Source organism: Micromesistius poutassou (assembly GCF_964030765.1).
Source record: "Micromesistius poutassou genome assembly, contig: SCAFFOLD_2338, whole genome shotgun sequence".
In the NCBI taxonomy this organism is placed as follows: domain Eukaryota; kingdom Metazoa; phylum Chordata; class Actinopteri; order Gadiformes; family Gadidae; genus Micromesistius; species Micromesistius poutassou.
In genome coordinates, this window is record NW_028177664.1 from 17,897 (window position 1) to 33,643 (window position 15,747).

The 15,747-nt window shown below is 47.8% G+C and overlaps 1 protein-coding gene and 1 pseudogene across 2 annotated transcripts; one reads left to right on the plus strand and one right to left on the minus strand.

Moving 5' to 3' along the window:
• Positions 1–623: 623 nt before the first annotated feature.
• Positions 624–4,331, plus strand: LOC311375819 (scavenger receptor cysteine-rich domain-containing protein DMBT1-like; the record flags this gene model as incomplete). The annotated part of the gene is made up of 10 exons (XM_084490867.1): positions 624–861; positions 986–1,084; positions 1,396–1,440; positions 1,656–1,800; positions 1,891–2,096; positions 2,356–2,531; positions 2,667–2,897; positions 3,143–3,303; positions 3,768–4,015; positions 4,139–4,331. The coding sequence occupies 10 exons, from the start codon at positions 624–626 to the stop codon at positions 4,204–4,206; spliced, it is 1,617 nt and encodes a 538-aa protein (XP_084346993.1). The 3' UTR covers positions 4,207–4,331.
• A 1,607-nt stretch (positions 4,332–5,938) lies between these two features.
• Positions 5,939–8,178, minus strand: LOC311375820 (zinc finger protein Pegasus pseudogene; annotated as a pseudogene). The gene is made up of 3 exons: positions 8,166–8,178; positions 7,730–7,903; positions 5,939–7,562 (listed from the first exon to the last, which is right to left on the minus strand). The product of its transcript is annotated as a zinc finger protein Pegasus pseudogene (transcript).
• Between the last annotated feature and the right edge of the window lie 7,569 nt (positions 8,179–15,747).

A 15,747-nucleotide genomic window follows, 5' to 3' on the forward strand; every position in this document is an offset into this window, starting at 1 on the left:
TCATAATGACATTCCAGTCAACATAAGAACTGACGTGTGACAAATGAAATGAAAATATTGGTATGCATTGAAATGTTTGCATAAATGAAAAAAAAGTGATTTTAAAAACTGAAACTGAAACTATTTTCATCCGTCTTGCAGCTCAGTGTTCAAACACTACAGATGTTCCTACAGGTAATGAACCATCTCTGGTATCAATTACTAACACATCTACATTCCATGACATGAACATTTCAAGTGCTTGATAACACTGCATCCATGTATATGTTCTTGTAATAATATTGCAAACTGTACTGGTCAGTAACATATACATTATATGTATTTACTGTGCATTATGATGGCAAACCCTTGCTCCAATGTTCTCTGTGATCGCCTTTCAGTTAATAACTGTGGTGGGTGGCTGTACTCTACTGAGGGCAATTTCACCAGCCCCGACTACCCACAAGATTATCCTAACAACATGGATTGTGTATGGATCATCAGTCCAGGCTCTGAAGTTATAGAGCTGGTGTTCCTTCATGTGAAGTAAGCATGATCATCTCATCACCAATCTGACATCATTTGATATTGAGGAACGTATTTTCCTGCTGCATTTGACCACGATGAAGCGTTGTCTTCGGCTCATGTTCAATGTTTACATTTTCTGTGACACAAATGCTATCCACAGTTTGGAGGGGGCGGACTGCAGATATGATGGCATCCATGTCTATGATGGCCCCGATATTCACCAAAGGGAGCTTGGGAGATTGTGTGGTAATCAGAGTTCTACCTTCCACTCCACTGGTAAGACTCTGACCGTGCGCTTCACAACTGACGGGAGTGTGGCATACCAAGGATTTCTGGCCAATTACAGAGTTGTGGGTGAGTCTCAGAAACAAGAGTGACGATACATTCATTTGAACGTCTTTCCGGTCTACTAAAAGAAAACATGAAGGCAAACTGTTGATTGCTATTTGTGTGATTTGTTTTTGTATTTTTTTGCCAGCGGACGGTTCCTGCAGATATAACTGCGGCTATTTGGTCGTAAACTGTTCCTGCGCCTACTCCTGTGAATCCTATGGCAACTGTTGCTATGACTACCACTGTAAGTGACAAGGCCTGTAAAATCAAAAGCTGCCGTAAATTGTTTCCATTAATGAAAAAAAGGTCACTTTAAAGACTGAAGCCCATTTTCATGTCTTACAGCTCAGTGTTGAAAAGTGTAAAAATATTTTCAAAGTATCAGTTTAAAGATAAGTTAAGGTGTAAGGTGATTCATAATGACATTCCAGTCAACGTAAGAACTGACAAGAACTAACAAATGAAATGAAAATATTGGTATGCATTGAAATGTTTGCATAAATTAAAAAAAAAAGTGATTTTAAAAACTGAAACCTACTTTCATCCATCTTGCAGCTCAGTGTTCAAACACTACAGATGTTTCTACAGATGTTCCTACAGGTAATGAACCATCTCTGGTATCAATTACTTAAACATCTACATTCGATTACATGAACATTTCCAGTGAAGTGAAAACCATCCAGTGAGACAATATCTCTCCATTCACAATATCAAAACCACAGCTTGTGTGGTTAATACTACGCGTATTGCATAAGCATCCCCTCAATTGAAAAATAGAGCATAATAACCCAATTCTGATGCTTCACCTCCTACAGGTCAACCTTGCGGAGGCTCTCTATCCATCTCTGGGTCATTCTCCAGCCCGGGCTACCCTGGCTACTACCACGGCAACAGCTACTGCGTGTGGCAGCTGAGAGCATCGAATAACCATAGGATATACCTGTCCATCACTGACCTCCAGTGAGTCACAGACACACACACAGACACAAAACATTTGAGTTATTAACATAGCTGTTCTTCAGCTGACCGGGTGATCCGTTGTGCATCCAGGTTGGAGAACTGCTGTTCCTGTGACTACGTCGCCGTCTACGATGGACCCAGTGTGAAATCACGACCTTTGGGGAAATTGTGCAACAACACGTTGAACTTCTTCCAGTCCTCCTCCACTTACATCACTGTTCTCTTCCGGACTGACGGCTCAGTGGACGGCCGAGGGTTCAATGCCGAATTCACAAGCTCTCTTCCATCAAGCGCAGGTCAGTGTAGACTTCAAGTCAACTGGCACGGACGTTTTGTATTATTCCATATGGCTAAATCTGACCCAACAAAGTCATGGGGTCAGCCCAATCCAGCCCTTCATCACAGTCTTGCTGGAAAATGAATGCAGACAATCACTGTCCTTCAGAATCCCCTTTCTTTATAACATAGCATTGAAGAGAAGTGCAAAGGTGAACGTTGATTGGAAATTTCAAAAAAAGAAACTCGCGTAAGAATGGGTTATTGTGTCTCCACCAGGTCGTGCTGAGTGTTCTTCAGACAACATGAACATTGTGATTGAGAAGTCCTACCTCGACTCTCTGGGCTACGATGGCAGCAGTCTGTACTTGAATGACCAGAACTGCAGACCCCAAATCTCTGCATTCCAAGTGACCTTCAGTTTCCCGATGAATACTTGTGGCACAGCACGCACGGTAAGCATCCAATCGCTTTCCATGAGCAATCACACAGAATGACATCGTTCCATTGTCAACGTTTGTTTGACGTCCCAGCGGCCCGGCGGACAGCAAATGTCCCCTCATTTCCGATGTGTTCTCTTATCGAAACAGTTTGAGAGTGGCAGAATCGTGTATAGGAATGCGGTGCGCGCCTATAAGTCTGACTACGGCCTGGTCACGCGTCAGTCCTCGCTCAAGTTGAACGTGGACTGTCACATGGAGCCGAACACCACAGTCCAGGTCCTGTATGTCGCCCGGTCCCAGGTCAATGGCACTATCACGGGCATGGGCAGATTCAACGGGACCATGGCCTTCTACACCTCCAAAAGTTTTACATCTATGGTAGGGGTCATGAAGTCAGCAGCTTTGTATGTACACACGTGCACTCCCCCGAGACAACAAAAGAAAAACAGGACAAAAGTAATACACGTAATACATATCTATGTACCTACACATCTATGTACCTACACACTAGTATTCATATACTCATATGCAATAGTGAGCATCATTTCCAAAAGGTAAAATATAGTTTTAGTTGCGTAAATCTTCCTCTTTCTGACGTTTATGTTGGTCCTTTCCCGGATCAGGTGACCCAGGTTCCATACGTGGTGACCCTGAACCAGGACATGTACGTCCAAGTGAACCTGAGGAGGGACGACGGTGGCCTGGTTCTCTTCCTGGACACCTGCGTGGCTTCACCCTCGCCCCACGACTTCCACAACAACACCTACGACCTTGTCCGCAACGGGTACGCACCGTCCCAGGAGATCATCGTTTAAACGTTGAATTAGTGCCACTCACACTCCCAGATGAGTTAAGTACTGAAGTACTCGTCTCATCTAATAGAAGTTCAATCCTTTGTGGGTTCAATCCTCCAATGTCGGGGTCGGCTTAGCTCAGGAGGTAGAGCAGGTTGACTTGTAACCGGAAGGTTGCTAGTTTGATCCCCGGCTCATCCTAGTGTCGATGTGTCACTGAGCAAGACACTTGTCCCTGAGCAAGACACACTTGTGTATTAACCGTTGTCAGTCACTTTGGATAAAAGCGTCTGCTAAATGCCCTAAATGTAAATGTACCTACCTAGTAGTAGAGCTAAAGAAAAACATATTCACCAGGGAGGCCTGATTCCACGAATAAACGGTATCTTAACTCATAGCAAAACGACGCCCGGCGATGGGACTTGACCAACTCTTTTCTTGTGCCTCCCACTAGCTGCGGCGTAGACCGCTCCTACCGAGAACACGCCTCGGGCACCGAGAGCTTCGCCCGCTTCAGCTTCAGGGCCTTCCCGTTCCTGCGGACCCACGAGTCGGTGTACCTCCAGTGCAAGGTGGTGGTCTGCCCCGCCTCCGCCCCCAACTCCCGCTGCCGTCGGGGCTGCAGCAGCAGGCGGAAGGCCTGGGCGCTGAGGGCCTCCGAGGACAGCCACACCCTGGTCCTGGGGCCGCTCACACTGCAAGGTACGGGGCCCGCGGGGCTCTTTCTGCATGGGGGGGGAGGGGGGGGGAGGGAGGGCCTTGGAAATGTTGTGACACCACTAACTTTCATCCATTTCAACTCCCCCCCCCTCTCCTTCCCACTAGACCTGGGGAGTCAGGGTGAAGCCAGGGTGAAGACGGAGGTGGCACCCAAGAAGACCGTCGATGTTTGATTCATCATGGGGGTGTCAGCCATCGTTTCTAATCACTTGTACTTCTGCTCTTTGTGTTGTGTCATCTGCTGTACGACCAACGCTATTACAACTCTCCTTTCATCTTCATTCTGATTAAAAGCATATCTAAAGACAATAAATGTCTGCGCACTCATTATAGTGACAAAAGAAGACAAACAAAAAAAAAAAAAAAAGGAGGAGACTAGGGAGGGACGGATTGTTAGAAAACACTTTACTCGTTAATTTGTTAACGTTAATTCCATCTCACAATAAAATAATTTGTTACCCCAGAGGGGGAATGTGTGGGTGATTTACAAAAAAAAATGCTTCCACATTCACCACAACCAATCGACCAAGGACACACAGAGAACATAAGGCCATTGTCACCGGACGCCTGTAGTACCAGCACAGTCTCAAGCAGTTGGTCCCAGCAACAAGTAACTAACTTGTCCCCACGTGTTGCTAAGCAACAGACAACACCATTCAGTACATGATTACACGACCTTGCTATGCAGGATTCTTCGATGTAACAAAGAGTTTCACCTTCTTCTTTTTTTTTTTTTGACACTTAACATCCATCAAAAACAATCAGAATACAATACCCAGTTAATATTGAGGGGGAAAAAGCAGGGCGGCACGGGAGCATCTCAAGGCATGTGGTCACGTAAAGGAAAAGAGCCTGGCATCTCTGGTGCTACGTGGAAATTCTGCACAGCATTGTCCACAGAGAATACATATGGGGGGGGGGGGGGGGGTTCTGCCCAACATCAAAGTGGAACGATTACAATATCAAAAAGGTCAGGATGTGTGGTCTGGTCATGCTGCGTTAAGAGGAGACGGGCCTATAGGATGTGCTTTTCCACAACCCGCCGCCGTGTGAACGGCCTTACGCAAAGGGCGCTGTGTGAAGGGAAGGGGAAACTCCACAGATCGTTGAGGGAAAACGTGGTTTGCTGCACCATAGATGCCCCATTGCAGGCCAACCATTTGGAACTCCTCCCTAGTAGTAACGTGGTCCTGGATGTAAAATAAGATATGCGCACCGGCCAATACAGATACAGAAAACATCCAGGATTATGCAGAGGACATTCTGTATCAAGCGTATGCTCAGACCTAATAGGCGAGGCTTTGGTTTAGTTTCCTAGTTTAGTGGCTGACGACTTAAAACAATAAGCCCTACCAGAGCAGTCAGATAGTATAGAGGGAGCACATGTGATTCAATGTTTATACTTCGGTATAATGATCAGCAGCAAGACATCCGTCCACCTAAAACCACCGCTGTTGTTTTGGTCATGTGACTTCGACGTCGGCATGTGTACCGCCGCGACGCGCGTTACAGGACACCACTGGAGTTTTAGTCATAAGGCAAAGTGAATCTGAGCTCCGTACCGGTTCCCTTAGCCTGTTACGCTCACCCGCTGTTCAGCTGCTACAACCCTGCCGACAATCACATACACACAACACTTGTGTGTAGTCTGCCGATCGCTGCCTATTCATTTGCTACACCGTCTCCGTAGACGAACAAGGACATTCGCCAGCAGGACAATGAACCATGCCCTGCAGTATGGTCATAGCGTGGCACCGCAGACATTACAAAAATTGTGGACATTAAAGTGTGTGTGTGTGTGTGATGACTTCTATGACATGTTGTGCACAGAGACTTCTTTGTCAAACACACAATAATTCCCCTTGATTAGGAAATAAATTTAAAAAACAGATAAATTCTTGAACTGTGACTGGACTGGATACACAGAGCAGTGGAAATAATATAACAAAGTCTATTAGTAATAATATAAATAAATACTCTACTACTTTAGCTAGAAGTAAAAAAAATGCAAGTAAATATATATCAGGCACTGTAAAGAAATTGAATTGAAATTGAATTGCACTGAGCACTTGATTCCAACATGGTGCCTGGTAAACCACTATTAAACTAATGATACTGAGTGACATTACTCAAGGAATGTTTATCATTAGACCAAACCTGTGTCACTTGGATATAGAACACAATCCAGTCGCCAACGTTACACTCTGCATGGTAAGCTTAAAATCGTATCCAAAATAACCCTTACCCAAAGCTGACAGTCTCAGCCTCTCCCAAACCCGGCAAAGTTCACAACAAAGGCTAGGCTACATCAAGGCGGGGGTTTGTCTGTGAAATCATTGACATAATATGACACTCATCTTTTTTTTTTTTCTTCTTCATTTTGTTGTTGTTGCTGCTGCTGCTGCTGCTGCTGCTGTTGCTGCTGTTCACAAGCATCACAGCTGCTTGTGCTGCCCCCGGGCAAAGTGGCACGCAAAGTCGTACTTGTTGATGCAGCTGTGGCCGCAGATGTTGCACTGGAAGGCGTTCTCGTAGCCGTGGCAGCCCATGTGCACGGTGTACAGGATGTTGTCGGGGAAGGCGATGTCACAGTGTTGGCAGTGGTGCTGCGCGCCGGGCTCCTGCGGCGCGGCGGGCAGGCCCGGGGCCGGGGTGCTGGGCTGGCTGTTGCCCACGCCGGGGGTGCTGGTGCGGCCGCTGCCCTCGCTGCACGGCCCCGCCGCGGGGCTGCCCTCGCTCTGCGGAAGAGGCGGCGGCGGCGGCGGCGGCGGCGGGGGCGGCGGGGGGAGCCTGGGGTCCGGCGCCGCGGGAGACGAGGCGTGCGACGCGTTGGCCGGCGGGGCCGTGGCGGCGGGGGGCGTGGCGGCGGGGCTGTCGGGCTGCTGCTGCTGTACCGCGAAGGGCTTCTCGTCCACCGGCGACCGGGCCCCGGGCGACCCCGGCGGCCGGGCGGTCTGGGAGTGGACGTGGGCGGGGAGGCTGGCCAACTGGCTGGCCAGCGTCGACAGCTGGTTCAGGGGGTTGTCCATGACCAGATCCTGGTGGTGGTGGTGTTGTTGTTGTTGTTGTTGTTGTTGGTGGTGGTGGTGGTGTTGGTGGTGGTGGAGCTCGTCGTCCCTGGAGCTTCCGTCCTCGGGCGCCCCGGCCCGGTCGTCGAAGGCCTCCTGCCGTACGCGGGCCAGGCCGTGGGGGAAGTCGCCCGTGCCGTCCGCCTTGTGCGCCGCCACGGGCGGCGCACAAGGCGGGGGGCTGAAGTTGATGAGCAGGCGGCGGCCGTAGCCCAGCACGCTGCTCTTCTTCTGCAGCACGCTGAGCATCTTCTTGTGGGCCAGCGAGCGGGCGCCCTTCATGGGCAGCAGCTTGTGGCGCCGGCGGCGGTGGTGGGACAGGTTGCTGCGGTCGCTGCAGCGGAACGAGCACAGCTCACACTTGTAGGGCTTCTCGCCCGTGTGGGAGCGCATGTGGGCCTCCAGGTGGCGCTCGTAGGCGGAGGCAAAGGGGCACAGGTGGCAGCGGTGGGGCTTCTCCCCTGAGGACAGAGGACGCACAAGACGCAAAGAGGTTGAGTTCAATCGGTTGACATACAAACGCAAAAAAAAAAAAAAACGAACGACATGTTGAGCCGTGGCACTCGACTTGCAACCGCAGTTTGCGCGCGAGAAAAAGTGACGGCTTGAGCTCCGTGTTCACCGTCACCTGTATGGATGCGGATGTGCTCGATGAGTCGGGCCGTGCCTCGAGTGGCGTAGTTGCAGTAGCGACACTTGAGCTTTCCGTCGTACGTCCGCTCAAAGCCGTCCACCAGTATCCCTGAGCTGTCGACCAGCGACATATCCGCAGAGGGGTGGTCCAGGCCATTTTGACCGCAGTCTGCACACAAAGGAGAAAATGTGGGCTATTCAGAGATCATTTTCACTGCCGTGGGGATATGCAGGGTTAGACCGTGTGGTCATTTTTATCATGGCATGCATGTGTTCTTTTGAAAGTGGATCAAGTAAGTAAGGTAAGGATGGTCATTCTGTGATGATATGAGCTCGGCCCATTTTGCTGTGAGTTTGTTTATTCGGAAACAAACTTTTTAAATCTATAAAATATCCTGTCTGTGTCTGTCAATGTTTGGTTAACGCTTTACTTCTGTGACACATTTCAGCCGTAATATCCTCACATAGCCACATGGAGCAGCACCGAGCACATATAATAGTTAAGAGGTAATATCCTCACATAGCCACATGGAGCAGCACAGAGCACATATAATAGTTAAGAGGTAATATCCTCACATAGCCACAGGGAGCAGCACCGAGCACATATAATAGTTAAGAGGTAATATCCTCACATAGCCACAGGGAGCAGCACCGAGCAGATATAATAGTTAAGAGGTAATATCCTCACATAACCACAGGGAGCAGACTGAGCACATGTAATAAAAGCTGCAACACTTGTACATAGTCACAAGGGGGCAGCAACGGATCACACATAGATGAAGTGGGCAGCGCCCACCCTTACCTATCTATTTAAGCTTGAACTTTTTAACAGGAGAATCTCCCGGGCAGCGTACCGTTTTAGATATTCAGCTTGGAGACACTCCGCGCGTGTTATATACAATTCCTCTCCTTTTGTTTCATATAGACCAAATAGACCAAAACCTTTACCAAATAAAGTGAGTTAAAAGCGATCTTGTTTCGGCAGCCTTTTCTGGATTAAAAGACCATAACACTTCAAAATATGTTTGGCTTGTGTGTCTTTGCTGATACAATTTGTACAGGTACGGCAGGCAATTTACAACAACTGCAAAAGCAACAAAGAGTCCAGCTTACTACACTTGAAGTCAGACGTTTACCTAAACATTGAAACATTGAAAACTTTGTTTCACCCTGGGCCAACCAACTCCCCCGATGGGCAACAGAGGGTACCACAGCGTCGAAAGCCTGTAGCGGATAAACACGTTGGAAATATGAGAATACTGTGTGGGTCAGTGCTACGATAAGCTAGATCTGAGTAAAAGAAGGCAGGAGAAGAAGTGCTGCCGAGAGGGTCCTGGGTGTGCTCTGTATATACCAGTCACCAGCTGACTTGTGCGTGCGAAGCAGTGACGGACTGGGATAAAAAAACGGCCCTGGCATTTGCTCCCACCCAGTGGCGTACTTACCCTTTTGGTTGCGGGCGGACAGGATTGTTGACTGGGGGGGGGGGGGGGGGGCGGGGGACGACGACAGTGTTTGGTTGCGGGCAGACAGGACTGGCGGAGCGAGGTTGCGCGTTAGCAGTACAAGACCGTCAATGCATGAGTAATTAGACATCCAGACACTGCTGTTGTGAAGACATTTTTTTTTTAAACATAGAAAATTATTGACGCTTGAAAGTGGGGCGAGATGTTATGGGGCCGCCGTTTGCCATGAAGGGGCTGCACGGCAGCCTGTGACAATCATGCTGCTCTCTGATTGGCCGGCCGTTTCAAACAGCCCACGAGAGCCCGCGGCCCCTCTGGCATTTGTCAGAATGCCAGAGGCCCAGTCCGTCAGTGGTGCGAAGGCTGGTGCGCATGCGTCGTTGCGATAAAGCTATGTTCTGCTTTCTTCGGGGACAGAGGGGTATGGGGGTTCCTGTTTCTACGAGGTATTCGGTACAATTTGTGCTGACGCAGCAGCTCAGCAGTTCAACAATTTAGCAGCTCGATATTTTTCAGATTACGGCAGCACTATTCACGAGGACGTCCTGCTCATATATGGTAGTGTCGCTGAAAGTCCTGTTTTTTCTATGAACAAATGGGCACGATGGTTCCTGTTTCTCTTCAAGGTAGTCGGTATACTTAGTGTTGAGACAGCAGATCAGCAGTTACAACATTTTAGAAACTGCAGATCAGCAGTTACAACAGTTCAGCAATTCAACAGAGTTAATTTATTGTCCAGATTAAAAGAAGATGTCCTTCCCTTGATTGGGCATCGGGAAGCTTAGGGCATAGGTGCGTCAATGTGTGGCCCACGGGTACACAACATCCTCCTACGCACCTATGCCCTTCCTTCGAAGGATGGGTAGTTGGTTCCCCAAATAGGGGAAGTCTTTGAGTCCTCGATGTAGATTAGGTTCTGCCCGTCAAAGCTCTCCAGGATGCAGAATGGTTTTCGAGTGGGCCCATGTCGATAGAGCCACTTGGTGACGGGCTGGATGCCTCGGGGGAGTTCGGTGTGGGTTGGCTGGTGGGGGAAGTGGTCCAGAAGATCGGAGCAGGATATCAGGTGTTCTGCCTCGGTTATGCTGCCGAGAGGCCACAGGAACTGGCACTCTGGATCTACTGCCGGCCATCCCCTTGGTCCACAGCTTAGGCCACATCCGTTGTAAAAGGACCATGTCGGGTCCCTGACACGGCGATTGTTAACCTTCTGCCAGTACCCACGCTGGAACCGGTAGAACTGGTTCCTTCTTCCTGGATTGGGGGTCACTGGGTATTGGGAGCAAACGGGCGGGGGAGTGGGTCTGTCGACCCTTGGGGGTCTAGTTATGTCCAAGAGTTATTGTTTCATGATCTACTTCAATATTAGTAGGTTTTCCCACCTTTCCTCCTATTAAAGTACGGGCGCGAACAGATGCCCCTCCCAGCCCCACAGGTTTTACAGTAGCGCATGTACACAAATTGGTGAGGTTGATGTGAAGGAGAGGACCAAGGCAGTTGTTCCTCCGTTCGCTATACCACGACCCATGGGTGCAATCTGGTCATAGGGAAGATCTTAGTCACTTTTCTGTTTGGAAGTTTTAGGATTTTTACTTGGAGCTACACTACCCAGAGGACTACTAGTGATCTGTGCACAGGTCCCGTCTTTTCGCAAATTATGACATTGCCATCAATTCATTGGCTATAATCCATGCTTTACCCCACACACCTTTCGGCCACCCCGTTGGTGGAAGGTTTGTAGGGGGCATTCCAGATGGGTCTGACCCCTGACTGCTCCAGGAGGTCAGCCACATGCTGGTTTTTAAAGTGGGTAGCATTGTCCATCCTAAGGGTTTTGGCCGAGCGTGTGGTAAAGAAGTCAGCTAGTTTATAGGCTACCTGTTGCTGCGGTTATAGGGTACACCCTGGCGTCGTGACCACCATTATCAAGACAAGCAGGAAGTATTTGTTGCCCATTGTTGTGCGGACAAATGAGCCTGCAATATCCGTGGAGTAGTGTTCTCCTTGGACATCACAGTGGATTGCTTCCGGGGGGCAGGGAAGCCGCTTTTCTCCCCCCTTATTTGCACCTTCTACACATTGAAATTACCATATAACATAATATAACATAATGGGGAATAACAGATAGAATAGATAATAATAGTTCATAATAGGTCTGCTTCCCCTTTTTGTTAGGGGAAGGGGAATTCCCCTCGGGGAGAGAGGATCCTCTTGACCAGTCTCGTCCTACTCCCAATCACTTGCACCTTCTCTTAAGTCAGAGGCTACTGCTCTACTTCTTTCACTCATTGTTGTTTTTATGGTTAATTAAACCCCTAACTGACTTTTCCTAGTTCAGCTATTTCTGGTGTTTTGGATAGATGCCGAATACTTTCCTTAATACTACGGGCGTCCTCTCTTGGTGACTGCTCCCTCCGTTTTTCGGTTAGATTTAATTAACCTTTTCATCAGGGGGAGACGATAACTCCTTTACTAACCTGTTTTGCCTTTTCGAGCGGCTCGACAGGTGGAATATTATCGTCCTGACCGATATCCTCTACTAGGACTATTAGTAAGCGTGTCCTTGGTAGATATTATCTCATTGGTGGTGCGGTTTGTGCACTGGACTGTTATTTAGGGCGGTTAGTTGGGCGCCATGTCGAGTGAACCTTCAGTCACACTAGGTGGGAAGACCTCTCCTGAGCCGTTGCCTAGGAGGGGGGTACCCTATACTGGTTTCTCTTCAGCCCCGGGGCTTAACCTGTGCCGGCCCTCTTTTTACGTGTTAGAGATCCTCGGCTAAGCTTGGTGGAGGAAGACTCTGGTCTATGTGGCCAACACAGGTCACTCGTTTAAGCCCCTATGAGGTTAAGCTAAATTTAGGCTACACGCGTTTCGATCGAACTCTGGGGTGTCTCTTACCACCTAAGTCCCTGTGGGCCACGAAGCGGGGAACAATTCTGAACCTCTCTATATAGCCTCACTCTCTGGACCAGTCACCATCAACCCTGTTTGTGTCATGCGCCACTTACCTCTTGTGCGAAGGCTGGGAGAGCTGCGGGCGGTCGGTTGGGCCCCTACTGGGGAGCCGGATCAATCACAGAGGAACTGATTTAATCGCCCACTACAACACGTAGTAAGGTAGTTTTATTTAGATTTTAGAAACTTGTTTACACAATGATAGAGAAAAGAATAGTCAAGAGAAAGGTTAAATGTTAACAGAGTCTAATATATAATACCGTTTTACACAATCTTACAGAAAAATACGATTCATTGGAAGAGTCTAATTACTAAATCATCATTAGTAATCATGAGTCTGTTTAGACTGTGTGGGCAGTGTTTCAGATCTACGATAAGCTAGATCTGAGTAAAAGAAGGCAGGAGAAGAAGTGCTGCCGAGAGGGTCCTGGGTGCGCTCTGTATATACCAGTCGCCAGCTGACTTGTGCGTGCGATGAGCAGATTAGTGATGGGTCGTTCGTGAACGAGTCGGCTCAAAGAGCCGACTCTTTTAAGTGAACGATGGGAGTCGGCTCCCGAACGCGAGCCGTTGTCTTTTTTGTTCTCCCGCGCTACGGGTGCTACATGCATTCATTCAACGCGTGCTATGCATGTCACGGCGCATGCATGGCAGCCAGCAACCAATCACGAGAACAAGCAGCGAGGGGCGGGGGATTTCGATGCGCGATACACGTTGCCTGTGACTGACAGAAGGAAACGAGGAGAGAGACGAGTGCGAGCGTGTGAGTACAAGATGAATGAGACAAGGAAAAGAAGCAGCATTTGGATGCATTTTGATCAGTGTGAGAACACAAAGGTCAACACGTCAAAATGAGTGTCAGAATTACGGCATGGCACCATTATAAAAGGTATACAGTAAGCGGTAATATGAAGAGCCGTTTGGGAGCCGAAAGAGCCGGCTCTTGTTGGTGAGCCGTTCCAAGAGATCCGGCTCACTAAAAAGAGCCGAAATTCCCATCACTAGAGCAGATGGGCACGATTGCTCCTGTTTTCTTCGAGGCAGTCGGTATACTTAGCGTTGAAACAGCAGATCAGCAGTTACAACATTTTAGCAGTTCAATGTTTTTCACATATGGCAGCACTATTCACGAGGAAGTCCTTCTCCTATATGGTAGTGCTGCTAAAAGTCCAGTTTTTTCTATGAAAAGATGGGCACGATGGTTCCTGTTTTTCTTTGAGGTAGTCGGTATACTTAGTAGTGATGGCTCGTTCGCGAATGAATCGGTTCGAACAAACAACTCTTTAACATGAACGAACCGACCTGATTCCCCGTTTCAGTTTGTCTTGTTCGCATTGTCCCTTCGCTGAGACTCGACTCCCAGCTCCACCCACTAGTCGCTGAGTCTCGCTGACTCGCGAGTCGCCGTTCGTTCACTGACTGTGTTTAGCGGTGACTCGAGGACTCGAGGACTGAGAAGTCACGAGAGTCAGCCAGGCAACAACATCCCGATTCCGAACATGAAGCGCTCCTCAGCTAAAAGGAACTTAGTTAATGTTGTGTTGATTGATGACCGTTTGCACCATTGCACGATCGTGATTAGTTTGTGAATGAGAACGAGGGAGGAGCTGAGTCTGACCGACTCGGCTGAGAACTGTGCATTCGTGATTCGTTTGAACGAGAACGAGGGAGGAGCCGAGTCTGACCGACTCAGTGACTGAGAACCATGATTCACCGCAACTGGAAGTGCGAATGAACAAACAAACAAACAAACGACTCTTCTTGGCGAACTGACCGACGCGAACTGATTCATTCAAACGAATCATGAAATCCACCACTAATACTTAGTGTTGAGACAGCAGATCAGCAGTTACAACATTTTAGAAACAGCAGATCAGCAATTCAACAGAGTTCATATATTGTGAGGATTAAAAGAGGATGTCCTTCCCTTGACCCTTGTCTTTGTGTGGCCCACGTGCACACAACAATGGGTTACAATATGACAGATTGTTGGTGGACAGATTTATGGCTGCTATAAGGAGGGCATCATGGGAACCAATGGGTATAAAGCCATCACTGGACGCTACTGAAGAACATTGGGAAGCAATGGAGAAGATGGAGGCCTTGGGATTCCTGGTGCTATGCAGTGTGATGTTCTCACATTGCGTTCAAGGTAGGAATTCATGTTACACATTTTGTCATTGCCCTTAATATGATTATTATAGTAATTATTGTTATAATAAGTACTAGTAGTAGCTGGATTAGCATGCAACTTGCAACTTGCACTTTAAGACTTTGGTGGTGGAGGTGTTTGTCTCTTTTGTCTCTTATAATGACAATTTTAGGTTTTACCACACCAGGTACTCTACACCCCTTTTTGCACTGTTTCTAAATGTTGTTTGCTGCAACCATTTGTTGTATTCTCTGCATCTGACACAAAATATTTCTAATAACAGCATCATTTTAGAATGAAGTTGGTCATTTAGCAGGGATGGCTGTAAACACACTGTTCCCTAGCTGAACAACATGGCTAGATCCTTGATATAGTGAAGGTCTTTAACCAAATAAACTGGAAGCAAACTAACTAACATACAATTCTATAATTCATACTCCAGCTCAATATTCACAAGTGCTTGATAAAGCTGCATCCATGTATATGTTCTTGTAATAATATTGCAAACTGTACTCGTCAGTAACATATACATTATATGTATTTACTGTGCATTATGATGGCAAACCCTTGCTCCAATATTCTCTGTGATCGCCTTTCAGTTAATAAGTGTGGTGGGTGGCTGTACTCTACTGAGGGCAATTTTACCAGCCCCAACTACCCTCAAAAGTATCCTAACAACATGGATTGTGTATGGATCATCAGTCCAGGCTCTGAAGTTATAGAGCTGGTGTTCCTCCATGTGAAGTAAGCATGATCATCTCATCACCAATCTGACATCATTTGATATTGAGGAACGTATTTTCCTGCTGCATTTGACCACGATGAAGCGTTGTCTTCGGCTCATGTTCAATGTTTACATTTTCTGCGACACAAATGCTATCCACAGTTTGGAGGGGCCGGACTGCATATATGATGTCATCCATGTCTATGATGGCCCCGATATTAACCAAAGGAAGCTTGGGAGAGTGTGTGGTAATCAGAGGTCTACCTTCCACTCCACTGGTAAGACTCTGACCGTGCGCTTCACAACTGACAGGAGTGAGACATACCAAGGATTTCTGGCCAATTACAGAGTTGTGGGTGAGTCTCAGAAACAAGAGTGACGATACATTCATTTGAACGTCTTTCCGCTCTACTAAAAGAAAACATGAAGGCAAACTGTTGATTGCTATTTGTGTGATTTGTTTTTGTATTTCTTTGCCAGCGGACGGTTCCTGCAAATATAACTGCGGCTATTTAGTCGGAAACTGTTCCTGCGCCTACTCCTGTGAATCCTATGGCAACTGTTGCTATGACTACCACTGTAAGTAACAAGGCCTGTAAAATCAAAAGCTGCCGTAAAATGTTTCCATTAATGAAAAAAAAGGTTACTTTAAAGACTGAAGCCCATTTTCATCTGTCTTGCAGCTCAGTGTCGAAAAGTGTTAATATATTTTC